This window comes from Crocuta crocuta, unplaced genomic scaffold, assembly GCF_008692635.1.
Source record: "Crocuta crocuta isolate KB4526 unplaced genomic scaffold, BGI_CrCroc_1.0 scaffold147, whole genome shotgun sequence".
In the NCBI taxonomy this organism is placed as follows: domain Eukaryota; kingdom Metazoa; phylum Chordata; class Mammalia; order Carnivora; family Hyaenidae; genus Crocuta; species Crocuta crocuta.
Genome location: NW_027532594.1, coordinates 7,788,837 through 7,813,677, shown reverse-complemented (window position 1 = coordinate 7,813,677; position 24,841 = coordinate 7,788,837). Strand labels below are relative to the sequence as shown.

The 24,841-nt window shown below is 37.4% G+C and overlaps 1 protein-coding gene across 2 annotated transcripts in view; it reads left to right on the top strand.

The window, feature by feature from the left end:
* LAMA4 (laminin subunit alpha 4) overlaps window positions 1–24,841 on the top strand; it is a 142,180-nt gene that overhangs the window by 105,412 nt on the left and 11,927 nt on the right. For both annotated transcript variants that reach the window (XM_077779991.1, XM_077779990.1), the window contains exons 19-31: window positions 1,374–1,550; window positions 2,203–2,348; window positions 2,975–3,137; window positions 4,169–4,302; window positions 5,744–5,915; window positions 10,753–10,884; window positions 12,212–12,354; window positions 13,906–14,044; window positions 14,531–14,668; window positions 16,599–16,732; window positions 18,150–18,314; window positions 19,073–19,226; window positions 24,457–24,644. In XM_077779991.1, the coding sequence (XP_077636117.1) occupies window positions 1,374–1,550; window positions 2,203–2,348; window positions 2,975–3,137; window positions 4,169–4,302; window positions 5,744–5,915; window positions 10,753–10,884; window positions 12,212–12,354; window positions 13,906–14,044; window positions 14,531–14,668; window positions 16,599–16,732; window positions 18,150–18,314; window positions 19,073–19,226; window positions 24,457–24,644 (1,985 nt within the window). The remainder of the gene's footprint in view (window positions 1–1,373; window positions 1,551–2,202; window positions 2,349–2,974; window positions 3,138–4,168; window positions 4,303–5,743; window positions 5,916–10,752; window positions 10,885–12,211; window positions 12,355–13,905; window positions 14,045–14,530; window positions 14,669–16,598; window positions 16,733–18,149; window positions 18,315–19,072; window positions 19,227–24,456; window positions 24,645–24,841) is intronic.

Below are 24,841 nucleotides of genomic sequence, written 5' to 3'. Positions count from 1 at the left end.
GCAGAAAGAAGAGCTGGAAGTCAACTATTTTGTAATAAAGGAGATTAGTGTTGGCAAATATAGCCAGCTATTAAGTGCTATATGATCATTGGTCCCACACCACAAATCACCTTTTTTAGATACCTTGAAGAATCTTTCAAGAAAAGGTTATGGTGAAGAAATGTCATTTCCAAAGCTAGGTTTCTGTGATGGCTTTCTGGTAATTTTATTTAAATGAAGAAGAATTTGGGGGCTTAATCACCTAAAACCATTTTCTAAAGAGAGTCTTGGCAGCGCCTTGGGGAGCCCAGTTGGCTCCTCAAAGTGAGATCATTTCTGTGCAGATGCATCTCCTTCTCAGACTCAATTTTTATAAAAAAAAAAAGACTTTAATCCTATAAACTGAGTGTTTATTAAGATGATTGATTTCTACTCAACTAGCAACATAGGACAACTGTACTGTAAGCACTTGGGAATATCATCTTGAGCTTATTGACCATCAGCATTAACCAAATCAATATTAAATAATGGATGTAAATACACCTAATTATTCAGAAATATTTGCATGAGTGTAATGGATATGAAAAGTCCTTTTGAATATTCACAAAATCAACCTGAACCAGTTCGGCTTTTCATATTGGGCGTCTCAGTAGATTAAATCTACTGAATATGCTTTGTTTAGATACTTTCTGAGGATCATTATAAGAAACATCTTCACGAACTCATCATTACAGGCATAATAATGATAGAGCCAGGAGTTGAAAGTACCTTAGAGATATTATCTTGTTTCATTCAGCAATTTTTTGTCTTCATTTTACAGTTGAAGAGACTGCAGGTTAAATGACTTACTCATGGTTACACAGCTAGTTAAGTGGCAGAGCAAGGTTTCAAGATCGCATCTAAGCTTCAGATCTGGGTGTAGACCCCTCCCAACTGACCAGACATGATCAAGGATGTTACTCCTATTCCTCTTATGAAGCCCTTGAGGAGAAAGTCTTAGCCATGTTAGTACCCAAGATTAGTCTTACTTCTTCTGATCAATTAGATCCATTAGTTGTTAGTTTTATGGGCCTTGTGAACAGTATAACCGACCAAGTATCCCGTCAAGCTGTTTAGTTCACCGCGACCAAGAATGTAGTTCATTGTGGAAGTCGAATTTGTTCTCACCTTGAATCTACTTTGTCACCTTTCTTTGGCTTTAAATTTAAACAACTATATTCCAATCTGCCTTAACTCCTTTCTCCCACAAGGTGAGGACATAAGGGAACAAGGGCCAGGAGGGAAGTAGGGTTCAGAGAGCCCATAAGAACTGATGGAAGCCTGCTGGGAACCATGAGAGAGGGCTATGCCCATTTCCACAGGGTGCTTTTAACAAAATAATTTTGTTACTCCAGATCCAAGTCTCCATGATGTTCGACGGCCAGTCGGCAGTGGAGGTACACCCCAAAACCAGTGTGGATGACCTAAAAACCTTCACATCCCTGAGCCTGTACATGAAACCTCCTCCCATGAAGCAGCCAGAAGAGGCTGGGGTTGCGGACCAGTTTATCCTGTACCTCGGAAGCAAACATGTAAGAGCATGACATCTTAAAAGACAGAACGCTGTTACAGGACAGATAGATGCTCTTCTCTTGTGTTCAAACAAAAACTACCTATGCAAGCAAACGAAATTCCCATTCTGGTACCTCACAAGGTATAGATCACTCTAATGCCAAGACTCGAATAGTGATTTAAAGACAAGTAATGCCTTCCCTGTGTGAGATATTTCAGGGGCTGCTTCATTACCAGCTCCACACTGTTAACTGAATGTAGCATTTCAAAGACTCTTCCAACACACAGGCCTGCTGCCTTTGATGTTGCTTGCTGCTTGAAGACAGACAGCAATCGGTGTTGGCAGGCTGCATTTTGTTGAGTTAACTAGACACAATTAGCACACTCCCAGGAGCCATCAAATGTACACAAGCCTGCAGTTGCCTGCCCCCTCCTCCCGACCCCCATCCAGGATGCCCTTGGACAGACACAGGGGGGCAGCAGACTCAGCCACAGGGCGGCTGGAAAGGAAGAGGCACCGCTGAGCCTAGCAGGAACTTTGTAATTATTCAGGCCAGATGTGCCTTGTATACAGACTAGCATTGGAACTGCTCCTTGTCCTTTAAAGAAATGGAAACAAAATATGATATTCATTCATACGGATTTTATATACGTGACTTCTTGATGTTGCAGGCCAAAAAGGAATACATGGGTCTTGCAATCAAAAATGATAACCTGGTGTATGTTTATAATTTGGGAACGAAGGATGTAGAGATTCCCCTGGACTCCAGACCCGTCAGTTCCTGGCCTGCTTACTTCAGCATTGTCAAGATGGAAAGGTAAAGTGAAGCCACAGCATCAGGCTTACGTGCACACTTCATAAGAAATCTACTAAGCACACACAGACACACACACAGTCTGTTGGTGTTTAATTTTTTTTTTTAATTTCTAGGAGAGAGAGAGAGACAGCGTGAGCAGGGGAGGGTCAGAGAGAGAGGGAGATACAGACTCTGAAATAGGCTCCAGGCTCTGAGCTGGCAGTCAGCACAGAGCCCGACGCGGGGCTCGAACCCACGAACCGCGAGATCATGACCCAAGCGAAAGTCAGACGCTTAACCGACTGAGCCACCCAGGCGCCCTTTCCTGTTGATGTTTAAATAGCGTTTTCTTCCCTCTATTTTTGCTCCCCTTTTTTCCCCTTATTCCTTTATTCCTTCCTAAATACTTTGGTGGCAAACCAAAGACTAGAAAAAAATAGTCACCCTTTCTAAATTGCAATCTGATTATTAGAAGGTTTTGTCTTTTTTCCTCTTTCTATTGAGTGTTGACATTCTGTAAATGCAGATGCAAGTGGCAAAATCAAATCACCAATTCTGCGAGGAGGGAACATTATTAGCATTTTGACATCCAAAAATGTCCGTTTTCAACAAATTATCTGGCTAATAAAGAATGAAATTCTTTACAGGGTAGGAAAACATGGAAAGGTGTTTTTAACAGTCCCGAGTCTAAGTAGCACCGCAGAGGAAAAGTTTATTAAAAAGGGAGAATTTGCAGGAGATGACTCCTTGCTGGATCTGGACCCTGAGGACACTGTGTTTTATGTTGGTGGCGTGCCTCCAAACTTCAAGGTAAGCTATTCAGCTATATTTGGACTTATTAACAATCTACAATGATTGTTTTTAAAAATTCATAAAGTGGGGCTGGGCTGAAAATCTTGGTATTTCTTTTTTTTAACATTTCAAGTTTTTGTTTAAATTCTAGTTAACAAATAGTGTAATATTAGTGTCAGGAGTAGAATTCAGTGATTCATCACTGACAGATAACACCCAGTGCTCATCCCAACAAGTGCCCTCCTTAATGACCATCACCCATTTAGCCCATCTCTCCCCGCCCAACCTGGAAATTGTGATATTTTAAGAAAGAACTTAGCTCAGTGGGTGGTAAAATTCTGATCTAGAAATCTGGTATATAAATCTGGCCTCTACTACCCATATTTTCATAGCGTCAAACGCTTTCAAGGTAGAGCTAACATTCATTTCATTCTGATAACAGGCATATATAATTAATATTATCCCCACTCACAACTACAGAGTGTGTGTACCTTGTGGATTTGTGCCTAGTCTTCCGGTTCACAGATCACAGGTTCACCTCATTTATTTCAACTATTATAGGCATGAAATAAAATACTTGAGATGAGGGAAGGGATGGAGCTAGGTGGCTGAGACCTGGGAAAGGGAAGAGAAATGAAAGTCCTAGCCAGATAGGGAGTTGATGCAGGATTTCAATTCCATGGCTACCACTTACTAGTTGTAGACATATTACTGAATGTCTCTACGAATTACTTTCTGTTTCTATGAGAACAGGAATACCTACCTCACAGAGATGCTATAAGAATGGATTTGGGTCATGAATTCAGTACTCAGTGTGTGACTGATACCTAGTATATACTCAGCAAATCCCATCCTCTCTACTAAGATATGCACAACTGAAACATCATTGTTTATCTAAATTATTTAACACAGAGTAGACACAGGTCTGGAAAGATATTTATATCCATGGGTCTTTCCCCTTGACCTGCTCTCTGTTTCATTGCCTGTTCTGAATCACCTGGATGAAATGGGATGATGGCATAGTTGACTTTGCTTTGTCTGCTGCACAGCTCCCGGCAAGCTTAAACCTGCCTGGCTTCGTCGGCTGCCTGGAATTGGCCACTTTGAATAATGATGTGATCAGCTTATACAACTTCAAGCACATCTATAACATGGATCCCTCCAAGTCAGTGCCCTGCGCCAGGTAAGAAAGTGTGAAGCGTACTCAAGACTTTGATAGCCACGCGAGAGCAGCAGATGAGACAAGCGTGGAATAATATTCGGGGTCTCAATATTTTCTTTGGGGAAACCAGTTTTGAAACTGCATAATAGTCATGCCTGCAAAAATCATTTCAGTTTTCTATACCACAGAAGAGCATGCACAATTACAAAACGTGTAAACAACTTGTTTGCAGCTCTGATTTAGGATTCCAGAGACTGAGGCTTCACTAGAAATTTCTGTTGTCTTAGCACATAGGGTAGAAAAGAAATCCATTTAAAACAATTCATTTAGGATAAAGATGTGATATACATACATAGGTCTGGAAAGATATTTATATATCAGGCCTCACCTGTACACACACACACACACACACACACACACACACAATGGAATATGTATGATTCAGCCATAAAAAAAGAATGAAATCTTGCCATTTGCAATAAGGTGGATGGAGCTAAAGTATATTATACTAAGCAAAATAAGTCAGTCAGAGAAAGGCAAATACCATATGATAAAACTCATATGTGGAATTTAAGAAACAAAACAGATGAGGGGTGCCTGGGTGGCTCAGTGGATTAAGCATCCAACTCTTGATTTAGGCTCAGGTCATGATTTTAGAGTTCATGAGACCAAGCCCTGCATCAGGCCCTGGGCTGACAGGCTCTCTTCATCTCTCTACCCCCCCCCAAATAAATAAATAAAATTATTAAAAAAAGAAGCAAAGCAGGTTAATATAGGGAAAGGAAAATAAAATAAGCTAAGAGCAGAGAGGGAGGCAAACCAGAAAACAGTCTCTTAACTATAGAGAACAAATTGAGGGTTGCTGGAGGGTAGTGGGTGAGGAGATGGGCTAAATGGGTGATTGGCACTAAGGAGGGCACTTGTGATGAGGACTTGGTGTTATATGTAAGTGATAAATCACTAAATTCTACTCCTGAAACTAAAAATATAAAAAAAAATAAAATGATTCATTTAACTTACCTATAAATACTTTTCTATGTCTCCCATGCAAACATCAGTACTTCAGTTATTTTTTTCAAGCTTTTTATTTAAATTCCAGTTAGTTAGTATACAGTGTAATATTAGTCTCAGTGTAGAATTTAATGATTCATCACTTACATTAACATCGAGCGCTCATCGCAGTAAATACCCTCCTTAATCCCTATTATGCCCATTTAACCCATCCCCCGTCCACCTCCCCTCCAGCAATGCTCAGTTTGTTCTCTAGAGTTAAAGTTCTCTTTTCTGGCCTCTCTCGATCCCGCCCGCCCATGTTCATCTGTTTTATTTCTTAAATTCCACATATATAAATACTTGTAAGGTCCATGGAAGATGTCATGACAATGGGTTGGTTAAAAGGGCCTCACTTGAAAAGCATAATACAGACTGTCATGTGCATGTGATCCTTGCGTTTTTATTTCAGAGATAAACTGGCCTTCACTCAGAGTCGGGCTGCCAGCTATTTCTTCGATGGCTCTAGTTATGCCGTGGTGAGGGATATCACCAAGAGAGGGAAATTCGGTCAGGTGACGCGCTTTGACATAGAAGTTCGAACACCAGCTGACAATGGCCTTGTGCTCCTGATGGTCAATGGAGTGAGTAAAAATAAGAGTCCTTTATCTTCTCCTTTATTTCCTTTGCTTTCTGCTGGGCATATTCTTAGGAACCTTCCCAGTTTGAGGGTGCTGAGCCACCAAACTGAAGTTTTCGTTTAGAAAGCAAAATTGGATTTCCTTTTCTTCAAGGAAGTGATGTCAGAAATAAGTAAAAGCAGCTCTGAAATGCATCTCTGTGCACTACATTTTGCGTTGTATATTAAATATAGCCTCCTTTAATAAACTTGGAAATTTTGCAGAAAATCAGCACCAAGATCTAGGTGAATGGTGTGTCTGAAGAAGTTTAGCACTGACTCTTTCCATCACATGCCTTAATCAATAAAAAAAATTGTATGCTTACTATAAATATATGCATTTCTTTATTAGTGATATACATAAAAGTATGTAATGATGTATTTTATTGATGATTATTAATAATCCATATTATTATGGATATTTATTCAAAACTAAGAATAAAGACAATTTATGTAAAGATAAAATAGTGAATAAAAGTAAACACAATTTTATTATTTTTCTTTCCATACATTTTTTCCTTAAATCGTTTATTGTCAAGTTGGTTTACATATAAAAATAAACACAATTTTAAAATAAAGATGAAATAAAATAAAATTGTTTTCTATTTGTTGATGATACAAATATTATTGTTAATAGCAGTGTTACTAGGAACAATATAAATAAATATACTTATGTATTGTTCAAAGTCTCCTTAACTCTTTGAAATACAGTGACTCAAAAGTCTGTCATAAGTCAAATTATTTCAATAGTAAGTCTAATTGGCTGTCAAAACTGAACAAGATATCTCAAAAATAAAAATGTAAGGTGTGTATCATTGCCTATGGTTACTAAATCATTATACCATTTTTCAATCTCTTTCACTAATTGGCAAAAGTTGTCTTTGAATTCGGCTGGTTCATTTCTGTCTTTCCTGATGTCAATTCTTGCTACCTAATGGGATATTGTATCATTTTGTAAACTCAAACAAAAGAGTTCAAGACCATTAAAATTTTTAACTGAAAGATTTTTAAACAAGTTAGAAATTTATTTCTAAAACTATTTAATAGTACAGATATGAGAGTTTTTTAACAGGTAGTACACATATTGCTTTCATCAGCAAATTTACTTAACAACAGAAAATTTGTTGGCTCAATCAATTAAGCATCCAACTCTGGAGTTTGGCTCAGGTCATGATCTCACCTTGTGAGATCAAGGCCTGCATCAGGCCTGCTTGCGATTTTCTCTCATTCTCTCTCTCTTTCTCTCTCTCCCTCTCTCCTCTCTCTCTCTGCCCATTCCTCACTTGTACTCTCTCACTCTCTCTCAAAATAAATTTTAAAAATTAAAGAAACAAAATTTTCCGATATGTTTTTTAAAAACCATCTATCCAGAGTGCGACTTTCTTCAAAAAAGTGACTTTCTCTTCAGAAATCTGTTGCATTCCTATGCACTAATAATGAAGCAGCAGAAAGAGAAATTAAGAAAACAATCTCATTTACAATGAGCCCAAAATAATAAAATACCTAAGAATAAACTGGACCAAAGATTTGAAATACCTGTGCTCTAAAGTCTGTAAAACATTGATGAAAGAAGTTGAAGACAACACAATGAAATGGGAAGACATTCCATGTTCATGGAATGGAAGAACAAATATTGTTAAAATGTCTATACTACTCAAAGATATCTACAGATTTAATGTAATCCCTATAAAAATACCAACAACATTTTTCACAGAACTGAAACAAACAATTCTAATATTTTTATGAATAGCCAAAGAAATCTTGAGAAAGAAAAGCAAAACTGGAGGCATCACAATTCTGGACTTCAAGCCATATCACAAACCTGTAGTGATCAAGACAGTATGGAGCTGGCACAAAAATAGATGCATAGATCAATGAAACAGCTAGAAAACCCAGAAATAAACCCACAATTATATGGTCGATTAATCTCAACAAAGGAGAAATGAATACACAATGGGAAAAAGACAGTTTCTTAACAAATGGTATTGGGAAAACAGCACAGGTATATGCAAGAGAATGAAATTGGACCACATTCTTCACCATACACAAAAATAAACTCAAATTGGATTAAAGACCTAAATGTGAAACCTGAAAACATAAAAATTCTAGAAGAAAACAAAAGCAGTAATGTCTCTGACATCGACCATAGCAACATTTTTCTAGATGTGTCTCCTGAGGCAAGGGAAATAAAAACAAAACTAAACTATTGGGACTACACTAAAATAAAATGCTTCTGCACAACAAAGGAAACAAGCAACAAAACTGAGAAGCAACCTATGGAATGGGAGAAGATATTTGCAAATGACAGATCTGATAAAGGGTTATGTATGTAAAGAACTGATACAACTCAACACCCAAAAAGACAAGTAATCTAATTAAAAAACAGGCAGAAGATAGGCATTTCTCCAAAAGATGGCATCCAGATAGTCAAAAAACACATGAAAAGATGCTCAATATCATTCATCATGAGGGAAATGCAAATCAAAACTACAGAGAAGGAAAAAAAAACCTACAGAATATCACCTGCCACCTGTCAGAATGGCTAAAATCAAAAACACAAGAAACGAGTGTTGGCAAAGATGTAGAATAAAAGGAATCCTATTGGTGGGAATGCAAGCTGGGTGTAGCCACTGTGGAAAATGCTGTGGTGTATGGAGGTTCCTCAAAAAAATTAAAAATAGAGCTACCCTATGATCCAGTAATCACACTACTGGTTATTTAGTCAAAAAACATAGAAACATGAATTCAAAGGGATATATGTATCCCTATGTGTATAGTAGCATTATTTACAATATCCAGACTGTGGAAGCAACCCAAGTATCCATCGAGGGGTGCATGGATTAAGATGTGGTTTATATATACAGTGGAATAAAATTCAACCTTAAAAAAGAATGAAATCTTGTCATTTGCAACAACATGGATGGAGCTAAAGAGTATAATGTTAAGCAAAATAAGTCAGTCAAAGAAAGACAAATACCATACGATCTCACTCTTATGTGGAATTTAAGAAATAAAACAAATAAGCAAAGGAAAAAAGAGAGAGAGAGAAACCAAGATACAGACTCTTAACTATAAAGAAAAAATTGATGGTTACCAGAGGGGATGTGGGTGGGAAAATGAGTGAGGAGGTTAAGGACGGCACTTGTTGTGTTAAGCACCGAGTGATGTATGGAATTGTTGAATCACTATACTGTATACCTGAAACTAATATAATACTGTTTGTTAACTACACTGGAGTTAAAATAAAAACTTAATGAATAATAACAAATTTTCAAAAGTCACTTTCTTGTGCATTGTTATAATACCCCTCTCTTGAAATGGCAGATAAAGGACTTTTTTTAATAACTAGTAAATTTCATACCACTGAAAGACATTTGTCATCAGAAATAAAGGTAAACTAATTTAGAATAACTCATTTTATAAAGAAAATGTGTAACCCTCTTTATTTTCTTTTTTAATATTTTTTATTTATTTCTAGGAGTGAGAGAGAGAGAGAGAGAGAGACAGCGTGAGCAGGGGAGGGTCAGAGAGAGAGGGAGATACAGACTCTGAAATAGGCTCCAGGCTCTGAGCTGGCAGTCAGCACAGAGCCCGACGCGGGGCACGAACCCACGAACCGGGAGATCGTGACCTAAGTGAAAGTCGGACGCTTAACTGACTAAGCCACCCAGGCGCCCCAGTGTAACCCTCTTTAAACGTGACAGCATTCTTAGTAATTTGCAGGAAGTAATCTGTAAACATCTGTGTCTCAAAAATATTTTCACATCACTGCATCTCCAGAGAAAACCATTGTGAATATTCTATTGTTTAATTCTTCTCACATGTAAATTCATGTAACCAGACACACATAAACTTCAATAAACTATAATAGGCTAAAAGCAAAGAAATGGGTGAGGGGCCACTGCCAGTCTCCAAGTGTAAAATTCTACTCTCAAAGCCTCATATACCATGTGAAGTCCATGAATATCTGCCCAAAGGACAAAATGAAGGTCCATATCAATCCATGTATTAAATACTAAAAGTTAGTTTTTGTCTCTATTTTAGAGTTTTTACATGAGCATAAACAGAAGTTGAAGTATTTTCTTTCTGTCCCCTAATGGATTATTTTCTGCATCCCAGAAGTATACAAACTCTACTCAGGATATCACTTTCTGACAAATAGCAACTTTACCATAACATCTTACTTTTCAAATCCATTCAATTCTTCTGTATATAAACTTCCAAAACAAGAAGCCCTGACCAGTAAATTATATGAGTGTTAAAAAGAATTACTTTTATGGCCCAAGTGCATAACAATTTATTACATTTTACATATTTATTTACATAAATCCAGTTTTCCAAATAATACAGAAATGTCCTTCTTTTTCTTGTATCTGTATTTGCTAACAATGTTTTAAGATTTTTTTCAGCAAACCTTGGGATTATTTTTCAATATTACCAATTTTTCTCTTAAAATGAAATGCAGTTACATTTTTTGGCCTGTTACAATTGTTGAAAATTGTCAAGATTTTTAAAAGATCAATGATGTAAACTTAAATTTTCTCTAATTCATAAAATAAATAAGAAACAGAACATAGTTGTTTTAAATCATGTATAAATATTAACACTTTGCTATATTAACATGAAACATAACTGCTGATGTAGATAGAGTTGCAATTTTAATTTTATAATAAAAATGTCATTAGACTTTTTTAGTTTTCAGTTTTCAATAACAAAGAACGGTGTTATTTCTCAAATTCAGCTAAACATACACTTTCATAATAGCAGATGCTCACGTCTTATTTACTTCTTTCTCTCCACAGAGTATGTTTTTCAGCTTGGAAATGCGCAATGGTTACCTACATGTGTTCTATGACTTTGGATTTAGCAATGGCCCCGTGCATCTTGAGGACACATTGAAGAAAGCTCAAATTAATGATGCAAAATACCATGAGGTACAATCATTGCAATTTGTGGCAATTTATTTTGTTTTGTTTCGCTTGTACTTAGACTTATTGATCTAATCAGGTGATCAAATTACATAGGTGGGAAAGTAACTAAATTGAACACCTTCCCATTTAAAGACCAAGTGAAATGCCCCAGCCACACAACTCCAGGATGACATTTGCTTTAAAAGAATGAATGTTTTTGTCATATTGATGTTTCTCATGAAAGAGTCACTGAAAGATTCATTTTAATTGCCTCATTGACCAAAAGATTCCTGTTAATGTTCAGTGTCCTGATTACAATGGCACTCCATAGAATTTTTTTATACATTTGTTGATAATGCCAGAGTGTGGATACAAGGGCCATTTTTAGACTTATTCTTTGAGCATTACTAAATGTAAAAAGAGTAGATAGTAAGCAAATAGAGAATTTCCTTGTAAACCATTTATGCAGAACTTAGAAAACATTAACACAGATTTCCTTATAAAGGGAGCCCACAAGGATTACTTCTTAATCTTGAAACAGTTATACAGTATACTGATAATATACTTCATCTATTTTCATTAACAACTACTTTGAATCTACAATTGAGTATCTTTTAAGTTGAACCAAAATGCAAAGAGTAGGAGACTGTATTTCTCTTTTCAGTTCAAAGTCCATGGCTTTCATGAGGATGGTTTAGGATAGAGGAATATTTAAACTATTTCTCTGACTAGCATTTTTTCAGATTCATTAAATCTTTTCACTATGTCACCAAAGTAAAATGGCACCTGGTAACATACAGTTTAGGGTCCAAAAGTTACCTGTTAATAGTTCTTTCCTGAATCTCCTCAAAGGGGCAAAAGACAATACCTGGTCTCATAACAAAAACTTTTTTTTGGTCTAGCTTCTTCTTCATATGGAAATCCTTCTCCAGAAAATGTGAACTTCTACTTATTTAAGTAAGAATTTCATGTCTGTAAGAAAGAAAAATCTATCCCCCATTTTGTGAACAAAGAAGCATGAGAACATGGAGGTCCAGCTGTTATAATCAGAATAATTAAAACATAGTAGTCTTCAAAAAGTTTATTATTTTTCAATGTTTGCTTATTTCTTTATTTTGAGAGAGAGAGGGCGCTCACATGAACAGGGGGAGGGATGGGGAGAGGAGAGAGAGAGAATCCCAAGCAGGCTTCATGCCATCAGTGCGGAGCCCCAGCACAATCCCATGAACCATGAGAGCATAACCTGAGCCAAAACCAAGAGTCAGACACTTGACCTCCTGAGCCACCCAGGTGCCTCCAAAGATTGATTATTAAATAGTGATCCGGACCTACAATATATTATTTCTCCTAGATCTCAATCATTTACCACAATGATAAGAAAATGATTTTGGTGGTTGACAGACGACATGTCAAGAGCATGGACAATGAAAAGATGAAAATACCTTTTACAGACATATACATTGGAGGGGCTCCCCTAGAAATTTTACAATCCAGGTAAGGTTTCTTCCAGCAAGTAGCTATCATTCCTAATGATGTACTGGTCTGAGTATTCAACATCCAGGAGACATCTAGTAAACTTTTAAAGCACTCCCACTTGCTGCTTCTACACACATGCACAGGCACATGCACACAAGTTCGTGCACCCTCATGACCTTCTTAACTTAGCCTTTTCTAGATGTGATCTATAGGTTTCTTTAATTATTGTATTACTCTTACAACATAGTCTAATGCAACATTTCTCATCTACAAGAAGAAAGGCAGAGCCTCCGTCCCTTTTGTTTCAGTCTTAAACCTCTTTGAACTGTCAAATAGCATCTGAGGATATGAAAATCTTTAAGCTTATCCAAGAGGGTGTGAATTATGTATTATTACAGTTTTATTCTCATGTATTTAAAAATTTAACTATCTCTTATTACAATTAAGTCACAGCATCAGACGCCCTTGAGACTGACAGGCAATTTTAGAATATTCCAGTCCAGTCATTCTCAGTGCTTGTTCTCATTAGAATAACCTGGAGAACTTTTATGAACACTATAGCTTATGACCACTCTCCAGAAATTCTAATTGGTGTGGGATAAGGCCCCAACATCAAGCTTCCTTTCCAAATTAGATACCCTCTTAACTCCTTCAACCATGCCACACGGGACCTTTAACCATTGTGGTTGCCATTATATACCCCCTAATCTCCCTCTAGGTGTGATCTTGATAGAGCAAAATATGTTAGGGCTTTTACTCCTTAATTTGGCCAGTGTTCATCTCAAATACATTGAAGTCATTGTAATTTGGTTAAAACTAATTTCATAGTCATTCGGTATTTAATAATATGTTAGGTATTAGGATTAAAGTATTGACCTAAATGCCATTCCTGATCTCAAAGATAAAGGATTTCTTACTATCCTATTAATCCAAAAGCCACTAAGACAATTCTCTAGCCTTAGCTGATTATGTTATGTTGCAAAACAGCCAAGAAGATGAGCTCATGACCCAAGTGGATTAATGGAAGCCTGAATACCTGGGTTGGATTAATGGAAGCCTGAATACCTGGGTTCAAATCTTAACTTACCTCTTGTGACATTTAAAAAAAAAAGGAAACCAAAAAAAAACCCAAAACTTAATGTTTCTTACTTTCATTTAATAGGTTAAGCCATGTTCAGTTGCCGAGAGTTGACCATTTTTTACCTAAAATATGTCAGTTTTCTATGGTTCAACCTATTAATCATCTATAAAAGGGAAATAATAACATTTCCTTCTATCTCACTGAATTTTTATAAACATAAAATGAGCTAATGTAAGTTCAAGAATCTTGAAAATTATAAAAAGTAAACAAATTGTCTTGATGAAGAATAAAGCCATTCTATAGACAAAGATTAGACATTACTATGTGCTTATGGAAGAAACCATGAGAAAATGAACAATTATAAAGCTGTTAAAATGAGTATAAATAAAATCAAATTTCATATCCCACATATTCAGAGCAACATCATCATCACAATCTTCATCATCATTATCATCATCAAATCAGTGAAGACTAACATTCTTTTCCAGGACCCTCAAAGCACACCTTCCCCTAGATATCAACTTCAGAGGATGCATGAAAGGTTTCCAGTTCCAAAAGAAAGATTTCAATTTATTAGAGCAGACAGAAACCCTTGGAGTTGGTTATGGATGCCCAGAAGACTCTCTTGTAAGTATCATTCAAAACCTTTTTAGTAAATAGACACACACACACACTTTTAATAATAAAAAATAAATAGACATAAAACTTATTCTCAAAAGCTAGGAAATCTCTTTTCAGCTCCTCTGTGATTGTAGGTACATCTTGGGCTCCTTTCTGCCACCAGCAAAAAGAAGAATCATTAAGCTATTAAGCTAGAAGGCTTGTGGGAATTCCTCTATGACTTGTCCATTTGCTTCAGTTTTCAATGGCCTTCCAAAGCCCAGAGAGGCTGTGTGGGCATCTTTTCTCACTCAGGGTGGAGGATGTAGAGAAGCTGAAACCCCATCATGTAGGAGGATGGTTAACATGCCTAAATTCCAGTGTGATCCAGAAGTTAAAACATAAAATATTAATATAGAAACCAGTAGACATGGCCTTTGGTGTGTGAAAATTTGACATTTTATGCATTTGATATTTATCACAAACACTTATATTCACTATTTGGTCACACAGATATCTCGCAGAGCATATTTCAGTGGGCAGAGTTTCATTGCTTCAATTCAGAAAATATCTTTCTTCGATGGCTTTGAAGGAGGTTTCAATTTCCGAACGTTACAGCCAAATGGATTACTATTTTATTATGCCTCAGGAGTAAGTATTTGTTTTTCCCTATAAGAACTTCCTTCTGGGGGTGCCTGGGTGGCTTAGTTGGTTAAGTGTCCGACTTTCGCTTAGGTCATGATCTCGCGGTTCGTGGGTTCGAGCCCCGCGTCGGGCTCTGTGCTGACTGCCAGCTCAGAGCCTGGAGCCTGTTTCAGTCTGTGACTCCCTCTCTCTCTGACCCTCCCCTGTTCACGCTGTCTCTCTCTCTCTCCTAGAAATAAAATTTTTAAAAAAATTAAAAAAAAAGAACTTCCTTCTGATAATTGTTTTGTCCACTAACAATACTGTTTATGCATGTTAAAAGTGAATTTCAATTCAAATTAATTTTGACTCACATGAACACACACAGAATGCTGCATTTCAGACACTTTCTAATTATATATAGTGCTTATCAGAAGTTCTGAACCTCAGATTCATAGACCCACCCCTCTGGAGTTCATGGAGAAAGTTCAGTGCATCTATCAACCTTAGGTCAGAAAATAGTAAGATTTTTTTTTAATTTTATTTTCTCAAACTAAAATTTAGCATTTTCTTCAATTACAAATGTCAGCAACAAACCACAGTAATATTTGCAGAAGCTGTTACTTCATCATTAATAGAAATAACAGGTATTTTTCATTTTACCTAATAGTTCTCACAGATATCTCAAAATATCATTTTTGCTTATTGCTACTTTTAAATTACAGTAGTTATTAGATTTGCTATTAGGTTTTATAATTTAATGCTTTAATAAAGAAGTACATGTATTACTATATCACAGACTTATTGTTTTAATATTTTGAAACTGTATCTCACTGTAATTGGTTTCCTTTGTATTTCTAGATATTTTGTTTGATGCATTTTCAAATGTTATATTTGAAGGGGCTTGTGTGTATCACCAAACTGTCAAAGAAATCCATAGCACAAAAATGTTAAAAATCTCTGTGTATATATGCAATTATGCATGTGATTTAATTTATAAAACTGTATAAGGAACATACTTCTCTGTTCTTGGATTGGCTATAGAACATTTGAGTTCACGTTCTCAAGATATTATTTCCAAAATAAAATAAGCAGAGATTTAGTGGCCCCGAGACCCAACTGATTTATATCTGAAAAGGTCATCACCAAAATATATGATGATGGAGCAGGTCACAATATAATTTATAAAAGCAGCTTTCGCTTTTCCTACTTATTTTCTTGTATCCATCACATTTACTTTGAATTGAATTTAAATCAGTAATGACTGTGAGAATTTACCCAAAACACTTTGCAGGACCTCCACCTCCAAACCTATCGCAGATTACCATGGTTAGTTAAAGAACACTTTCTGTCCACAAAAAGTAGTTTTGTTGAAGTCTGTCCCCTCCACTGTAGAGGTCAGTGCCCATAAAAGGGAAGAGAAGCATGATGATCAATTTGCCAATATTTTAAACCATCAATAAGCAAATTCAGAAAAGGAAATGGTAACTTCTGCTCTTTCGTATTTCTCTTCTGCCTCTGTAGATGAAAAGTAAAACATTTAAAAAGCCAAACTGGCAAATTATCCCTTGCCTGGTTGTCCAGCTACATGCCCAGGGAGGCTCAAGTATTGCTTTTCCCAGAGGGAGACTGAGACTGAGACTGCTATTCTGTAGAATAGCAATATCTGAGTTAGGGAGTTAACGAATACTGAGACAACTCTCAGCCTGACGAAATCACCAGAAATCTTCCATGCGGGATACAGGAGGCTCCTTACTCCATTGAAATGTGCCTGGTCTTATAGATGACACCAATATAAGCAACAGAGTGTTCTGTTGTTTTCATAGAAATTATTTTACAAGCAAACTTCCCATACGTTGGGTGTTCCTTTAAGCAATACCATGAAGTAGATATTGAAAACATGTCCATCGTTTGGATCTCTGGCCTCCCTACTTAAAAACCTGTGCTTGAATTTCAGTCAGATGTGTTCTCCATTTCATTGGATAATGGCACTGTGGTCATGGATGTAAAGGGGATCAAGGTGCAGTCGGCAGATAAGCAGTACAATGATGGGCTGTCCCACTTCGTCATTACCTCTGTCTCACCTGCAAGGTACAGCTCCTCACTTTATACTCTTCCCACCAGATGCCTTTATTTGTAGAGCATGATTCTGTTGAATGACCACTATGAATAATAGCCTATTCTAGTGCTTTTCTAGTGCTTAAATAAAAATGGTAGAAGGAAGGGGTACCTGGGTGGCTCAGTCAGTTAAGCATCTGACTTCAGCTCAGGTCATGATCTCACAGTCCATGGGTTCGAACCCCACATCAAGCTCTGTGCTGACAGCTAGCTCAGAGCCTGGAGCCTGCTTCTGATTCTGTGTCTCCCTCTCTCTCTCTCTGACCGTCCTCTGCTCACGCTGCCTCTCTCTCTCTCTTAGAAATAAATACAAACATTAAAAAAAATGGTAGAAGGAAGAACATAATGTTTTTTTTAAAAGAAGTTGTTAATTTTCAAGAGATGCCAGAGAAATCACTATATAATTACTTCACAGGAATATAGGTTTTATTCCCAATGAAACCATGGGCTACAAACCTTCTTGGCTGAAGTGCCTACACATAGTAGAGTACAGTGTACTAGAGTACTAGAGTACTACACATAAGTGGAGTACAGCGTTTTACACATGGAGATCCAAAAACATTGGTTTCATTTGGATTTTAATTAAACAATTGAGGGGCGCCTGGGTGGGTCAGTCAGGGAATCATCAGACTCTTGATTTCAGCTCAGGTCATCTCATGGCTCATGAGCTCAAGCTCCACATTGGGCTTCACACTGACAGTGCAGAGCCTGCTTAGGATTATCTCTCTCTCCCTCTCTCTCTCTCAATAATAAATAAATAAACATTTGAAAAATAATAGAAAAGGAAGGAAAGAAGGAAGGAAGGAAGGAAGGAAGGAAGGAAGGAAGGAAGGAAGGAAGAAGAACAACTGAGAAGTCTACATTTATGGCCATATTTTGAAAGCTCTAACTCTAATTTTTAAATGTAATACTGAATTTCTTTTTTATAAGAAGAAAGCTTTCTGGAATAAGAAGTAAATTTCAGTCGTAGCAGCTGCTATTCTATATCAACTTCTGTGGAGCCCACCCATTACAAAAAAAAAAACATTAATAGGCCTTTCTAGACTCCATTTCCAATCACAATCAAAACCATTCAATATGCTTTTCAATGAAAACGGTCTCCCCAGATGTGATTAAATAATCACCATGAGTTATGTTCTCTCTTTTCCATCCAAAAAAAATGCTCATGACTAATCATCTGAGCTTCTTGTTTTTAGAGGTTTAGAGAGTCTTTTCTGCATATGAAAATATTCATCAATTTTATCCTGGGCCTCATGAAGAGTCTGGAAAATTGCTATCTTTTCATTAGCCAGAATGTCCTATTTCAATTTCACAAGAAAACCTGTAACCTGGAATGGAACTCAGGATAAAATGGTAGCCATGTGGTATAAAGAAGCGTTTTCCTTTGCAGATATGAACTAATAGTAGATCAAAGCCGACTTCGGAGTAAGAACCCTTCCAAAGAAAAGGTGGAACAGACGCAAGCAACTGAAAAGAAGTTTTACTTCGGCGGCTCACCCATCAGTCCCCAGTTTGCTAATTTCACTGGCTGTATAAGTAATGCCTACTTTACCAGGTACAATATTTTTATTATTCACTAAGTCCGCATTATTGATTTAAAAAAGGTCAAGTCAATAGCGAAAACATTTACATTGTTAAAACTGAGAACTATGAAATTTAGGAGACACAGTAGAGGGTAGTCATTACGAGCTTGCATGTGCTCAGGCAACTGACATACTTCTTTGTGCGTAGGTTTCTTGCCTTTAAATTTCTGGGTGACTTTGGCTGAGTCAGCCTTTGTTTCTTCTCCACCAAAATGCAGATAATAATTATGCCTGCCTCCTTGTTATGACAATTTAATGAGATAATGTGCGGAAAGCACCTGGTATAGAGCAAGCTGTAAATATTGGATGCAGTTACGTCTATACTTATTATTAATGGTGTAGTACCGAGCAACATATCCAAATCCTCGTTAGAAGTTTAAGAAAGCCTTCTTAATTCAATGCATGACTTTAAACAAAGGCATTCATCTTGGTCCTTAACAAAGACAATAAGGGCTCCCTGAGTACAAGAACAGGTAAGGGAGAAACTTATGGACCCAATAACACAGAGACGGTACCAATCACCCAGTGTGGTGAGAAAAAAAGGTGTTCATTGTTAAATGGTTATGTAAAGGTGTCTGATGAAGATTGTGGTTGATAAAGACCCATTACACACACACACACACACACACACACACACACACACTGATTGCCAAAGGTCTTTCACTTCTATAATTTCCATCATGTAATTTTGAACAGTATTTTAAGATTTTTTTCTCCCTCCGTTATGTAGGTTGGATAGAGATGTGGAGGTGGAAGATTTCCAGCGGTACTCTGAAAAGGTCCACACTTCCCTGTACGAGTGTCCTATTGAGTCTTCACCCTTGTTCCTCCTTTACAAAAAAGGCAAAAATTCCTCAAAGCCTAAAACAAGTCAGAATAAAAAGGTAATACTGTGCCACATTCTCAGCTGCCCTTGCGTTCCATGCACCCAATGCTAGACACTGATGCTTTATTACAATTTACTCCAGTTTGCAACTGTACACATATGAAAGGTAGGATTCTTCTAGCATCCGATATTATTGTTTATCGGCTTTGGTATATCAATCTTCGTTCCCCCAAAAACCAGTTTGAATCAGCCTTTTACTCTATACTTCCAACTGCTTTTCATTGCAATGGTTAAAATTGCTCAATACTTAACTATTTGTATTTTTAATATGTATTCTTTAGTACTGTAATTCTCCATATCATTTGCTTTTGTGTAATACTCTTGGGCTTCTGCTACAGTCTTGGATATCGTTAAAGTTTCTGATCTCATCCTGTTTGACCTTCACTGCAACCACTCACAGACACGGTTGATCTGTGCCATCGACTGGCACTGCTCCTTCATCGAAATGTTTTTTGAGTTCGTAAACCGCATTCCCTGACTACTGTTCTTTCTCATTCATTTACTTCCAGCACATACATTAGGTGCCTTCATTGCAGATGAAACTCTTAATTCCTTCCCATTCTTTCAAGCTAATCCTCCCCACCCATTTTGTCGTCCGGTTTTAACAATGCACTCAGGTACCCTTCCTCAGACTTCGGTCCAAGCCACCGTCATTTCCCATCTGAGCCCTGCTGTAAGCTCCCAACAGGCCTCTCTGCTTCTACTCGCTTCTCTGAAACTCTATCCTCTACACAACAACCACACGTTTATCAATATGTCATAACATGTCACTCCTCTGCTCAAAGTGGCCCCCCACCGCACTCAGAGTGCGGCTCCAGGCCCTCCGATGTTATAAGAGGCTCTAGATGATCCAGGCCCCTTTCCCTCGCTCACTTTCCTGCCCACACTAGAACGAGCCATGCGCAGTGCTGTAGGAGGTCTTTCTGCCTGGACCACTATTCCCAGAAATATCTGCATGAACAGCCTCTTCCAGGATTACCCACTTTTCATGTGTTCAGGGAGGCCTGCCTCAACTCCCTATTTAATACCAGCTGCCTCCTGTCTTCCACTGGTGCTACCCAGTGCATCTCCCAGTTGTCCTTTTTTCCATAGCACTTTTCACATTTTAATTTATTATTGACTGTATTACGTCTATTATTTACTGTTGGTTTCCTCTGCTAGACTACAAACTTCCTTTTTTGTTGCTGTTCACTGATGTGTCCTAAGAGCCTAGAACAACGCACATAATAGGTGTTCAATAAATATTTAGCTATCTGCATCATAGAGCCGTTATAAAGATTAAACAAACTGGTCCAGGAAAAGCCCTAGCACAATGCCTGGCACAGAGCAAACATTCAGTGAGTATTAGCCGTTATATCTCTATAGAGCCCTGTGAATGTTTCTGGAGGCTCAATTCTTTTTAAAAAAAATTTTTTAAATATTTATTTACTTTTGAGAGAGAGACAGAGTGTGAGTGGGCAAGCGGCAGAGAAAGAGGGACACAGACTGAAGCAGACTCCAGGCTCCAAACTGACAGCCCAGAGCCCAACACAGGGTCCAAACTCACAAACTGAGTTCATGACCTGAGCTGAAGTTGGATGCTCAACAGACTAAGCCACCCAGGTGCCCCGAGGAGGATCAATTCTTTTTTTTTTTTAATTTTTTAATGTGTTTGTTTATTTCTGAGAGAGAGAGATACACACAGCGTGAGCAGGGGAGGGTCAGAGAGAGAGGGAGACACAGAATCTGAAGCAGGCTCCAGGCTCTGAGCTAGCTGTCAACACAGAGCCCGATGCAGGGCTCAAACCCACAAACCCTGAGATTAGGACCTGAGCAGAAGTTGGGCGCTTAACCGACTGAGCCACCCAGGCGCCCCAGAGAGGATCAATTCTTAAAAGTGGAATTGCTTGGCTTAAGGGAATGTGCATTCTCGATAATGAGGCAATACTACTTTATACTCCCACAAACAGCACTTTAAAGAACTATTGTCTTTCACACTGGATGTGATCAAATTTTTATAATTTTGCCAATCGAATGGAAAGATATGGCATCTCATTGTACTTTTAATCTGCATTTCCTTGAATGTTAGTCAGGCTGAGCATATTTTAGAAGAACTGATTTCTCTCCAAGGCTGGCTTCTGAACCATCAACAAGAGGCAAGCATTGCCCCCTACCCCAACCCCTCGCTGCCCCACTCCAGCTTCTCACTTCGGATGATTTTGCACTGGCCGTTATACCTTGAGCACTTCCCTATATATTTATTTCAGCTTGTGTGGACCACTTTTTAGAGGCCCCAGGCAACTTCTCCTTTGTTTACACATGATTAAGCAATGTAAATAGAATAACTTCATTTATGCATAATCTAAAGTTAGTAATTTTTCAGGATCCTTTCCTGAATTTTACATGGATGACTGTTTTAAGGGACTCAGGCAGAAAGATAATTTCACTGACTTTTATGGAGGCTTTTACTAGAGGATAATATAAAGGAGTTTTCAGAGGAGACTGTGAAGCTCTGATGAAATATTTCTATCACCTTCTCACATTGATGCTAAAATGTTTATCCTGAAATTTTTCAGCTGGAACTTGGGCATGGGTCAGTGGATCCTATGCAACGGCTAATACAGGCTGATGAGGAAGATGGACCTTCTGTGGCACACACCTAACCCCTTTAAATGAATACAGTTTTCTATTTCAACCTGTCCATCAAATGTAGTTTCCTAACAAGTACTCATACCCTCAAGGTTATAATCAACAGCCCTTGGCACCATTAATACAAACTTTTCAATATTATAGGAAACTTCTTAGCCTTTCTTGTAAAACGTCTTAGAAACTCAACATCAGAATAACAAATACAGAATCACTATAGATTCCACTTATATTTCTTGGTAATTAGAATGCCCGGTATTTGCTCAGATTTGCCCTTGTCTCACTAGCTTCTTACGTAGCTACCAAGAAAAACTTGTGGCCTCTGGTTTAAATTTTTATCAAGGTCAATTCATAGCAATTGGGGCTTATAGTGACTTATTTTCACAATAACTTCCTAATATTCGATTTTATGAATATGTTATAATTTATTTAACCATTAATAGACTTTGAGTGTTTTCCGGTTTTCTTCCTTTATGGGTGAATACCATTATAATTAATCTTTGATTTTACTGCTGAATCAGTTTTTATGAAGTATTCTTAGATGTAGATGTATTGGGTGAAGTCAAACTACTTTCCAAAGCAGAACCAGTGATTTATATTCACCCCATGAGTACGTAAGGATAGCTGTCTTACCACCTATGTTCCATCCTGAAAATTTTTCATGTTTATGTTTTTAAATTTAATTGGGAACATCATGTGGTGTTAAGTGTGATCATGAAGAATGTATATATTAGACGTCATTTCTGGGGTGTCAGTCAACATTTTCTGAGAATTGATTCCCTACACACAAGGCAAACCCAGAATTTTAGGTATGTGACCTCATCTACCTGGCTATAGATGTTTAGACGAGGGTAGATTATGTGAACGAAGCTGGGCTATCAGATTCCTTTCCTTAGAAACTTAGAACCCAGAGACACCTGTCTAGGCTGGTCATTGAATAGAAAACATGTAAGAGCTCTATGTTAATCATGCAAAAGAAAGCTGCTTTATAGAAGACAAAAAGACAGAAAGCTGTCCTTCAGAAAAAGAAAAATGAAAGCAGACAGTCTGAGAAAAAAAAAAGCTGAGATACCAGAAAGATTTGGAAAAGGAGTGCCTTGATTCTTCCTAGTTTTCTAATTCCTGATTCTTGCCTGTGGTAGGACCCGGCTATACTGTACTATCTTCTCTGGGATTGTGTAAGATACGCCTATATCCCTATAACACATTATCCTCCTTTTTCTTAAGTAGCTTGAATACTTTGGCTGTTATCTGAAACAAAAGAAACTTAGTGAGTTGAAATAGACCCTCAGAGAAAAAAAATTACATTAGTACAGTCAGAGTCTAGCAGGGTTCAGAATCCCCACACATACAGCTATTTTAGGATAGTAAACTGAGTCTCTATGTTATACGGTAATGAAGTAATTAAGTTATAACTTGTCTTTTTATTTTTATTATTATTATTTTATTCTTATTATTACTCAGACCATATATCCACAGAGGATTTAGAGTATTTGGTTGCCATATATAAATATATCAGAGTTTATTAATTTTTGCAGCAGACAAGAGGCAGAAACTAGCCTATGTATTCCCACACTGAGGCAGAAAAAGGCAGGGCTGGTAACTTGAGACTATCATAGTCCAATAGTCCCTTGCTTTGCTGACCCCTGGAGTTGATTCACAGTTGCTCTGTTCCCATGGCTAAGTGGGTGCACAGACTNCTGTCTTCCACTTTGCTGTCTAAGTGTCTGTTTTTCCAAATCAATTTTCAGTTCCTTAAAAAAAAAAAATAAAAGGAACCATTTCTCACTTAACCTTTCTCTTCCACCCCACACATTGCCCATGGAGGGCATGCAGAATTATTCATTTCCTTCCAGATCATTTCTACCTATTAGGTATTCAATAAACATTGCTGGAGTAAATGGATAAATGACTGAATGATCAGATTTATTTTCATTTACTTTAATTTTGCTTCAGAAATTAAAACTAAATAACCATTAACTATTAGCCTGTAGCCTCACAGTTCTAAATTTTAAAATTAACAGTGCAATTTTAAGAGCACAAGGCAATTTTTAAGTATTGTTCTATATTCTGTAGCGTAAAGTTTACTACCCATCTTATCACCAAAAATGCTCTTAAATATGTTGAAGGTGTTACTACGTATGTTAACTTCTTGCACAGCATGCATAAATAATAATCTGTGTGCTAAAGAAATATTGTTTTCTATAATTTGAGGATTTTATTGATCGATTCTCTCGGGGTTATTTTATTGTCAATATTTCCACGTTTCACCATTGGTTAAGATGTGCATTTAATTTAAATGCTACAGCAATGACCTCTGTAGCCGCAGGTTAGCTCGACTTTACCACCACAGACTAGAATTTTGGATTTAACATGCTGTGTTGTTGGTTTTTGTTGTTGTTAATGTCACAGCTCCTGCTGTCATTTGCTTAAGGAAAGAGGGGGACCTCATATTTAATGGATGGAAAATCCACAAATAATATACATTTTCCTTACTATTTTATTATTATTATTATTATTGACAACAAAGAAATCACAAATGAACTTTTGCTGCTAGTATATCACTTTTATCCCTTAATCTGATTTCTTCCCTATACTTATAGGGAGAGAAAAGTAAAGATGCGCCTTCCGGGGATCCCGCCAGCCTGAAGTTCCCAGAGCGGAATGCTCCAAGAGATTCTTACTGCCACCTTTCCAACAGCCCCAGAGCAATAGAGCACGCCTATCAGTATGGAGGGACCGCCAACAGCCGCCAAGAATTTGAGCACTTAAAAGGAGATTTTGGTGAAAAGTAAAGTAACACACTGTCCTTCCCGAAACTTGCCATGGCTGGACTTCATCCTTATTTGCCACATGCCATCTTTTTCTTACGGTCTTTCCTTTCTGTGCCACCTTATTTTATCATTATTTTATCATCAGAATAAATGCCAAATAGTACATGATTCCTGCTTCCCAAAAAATTACACTCGCTGTGACTTTCTTCCCAAA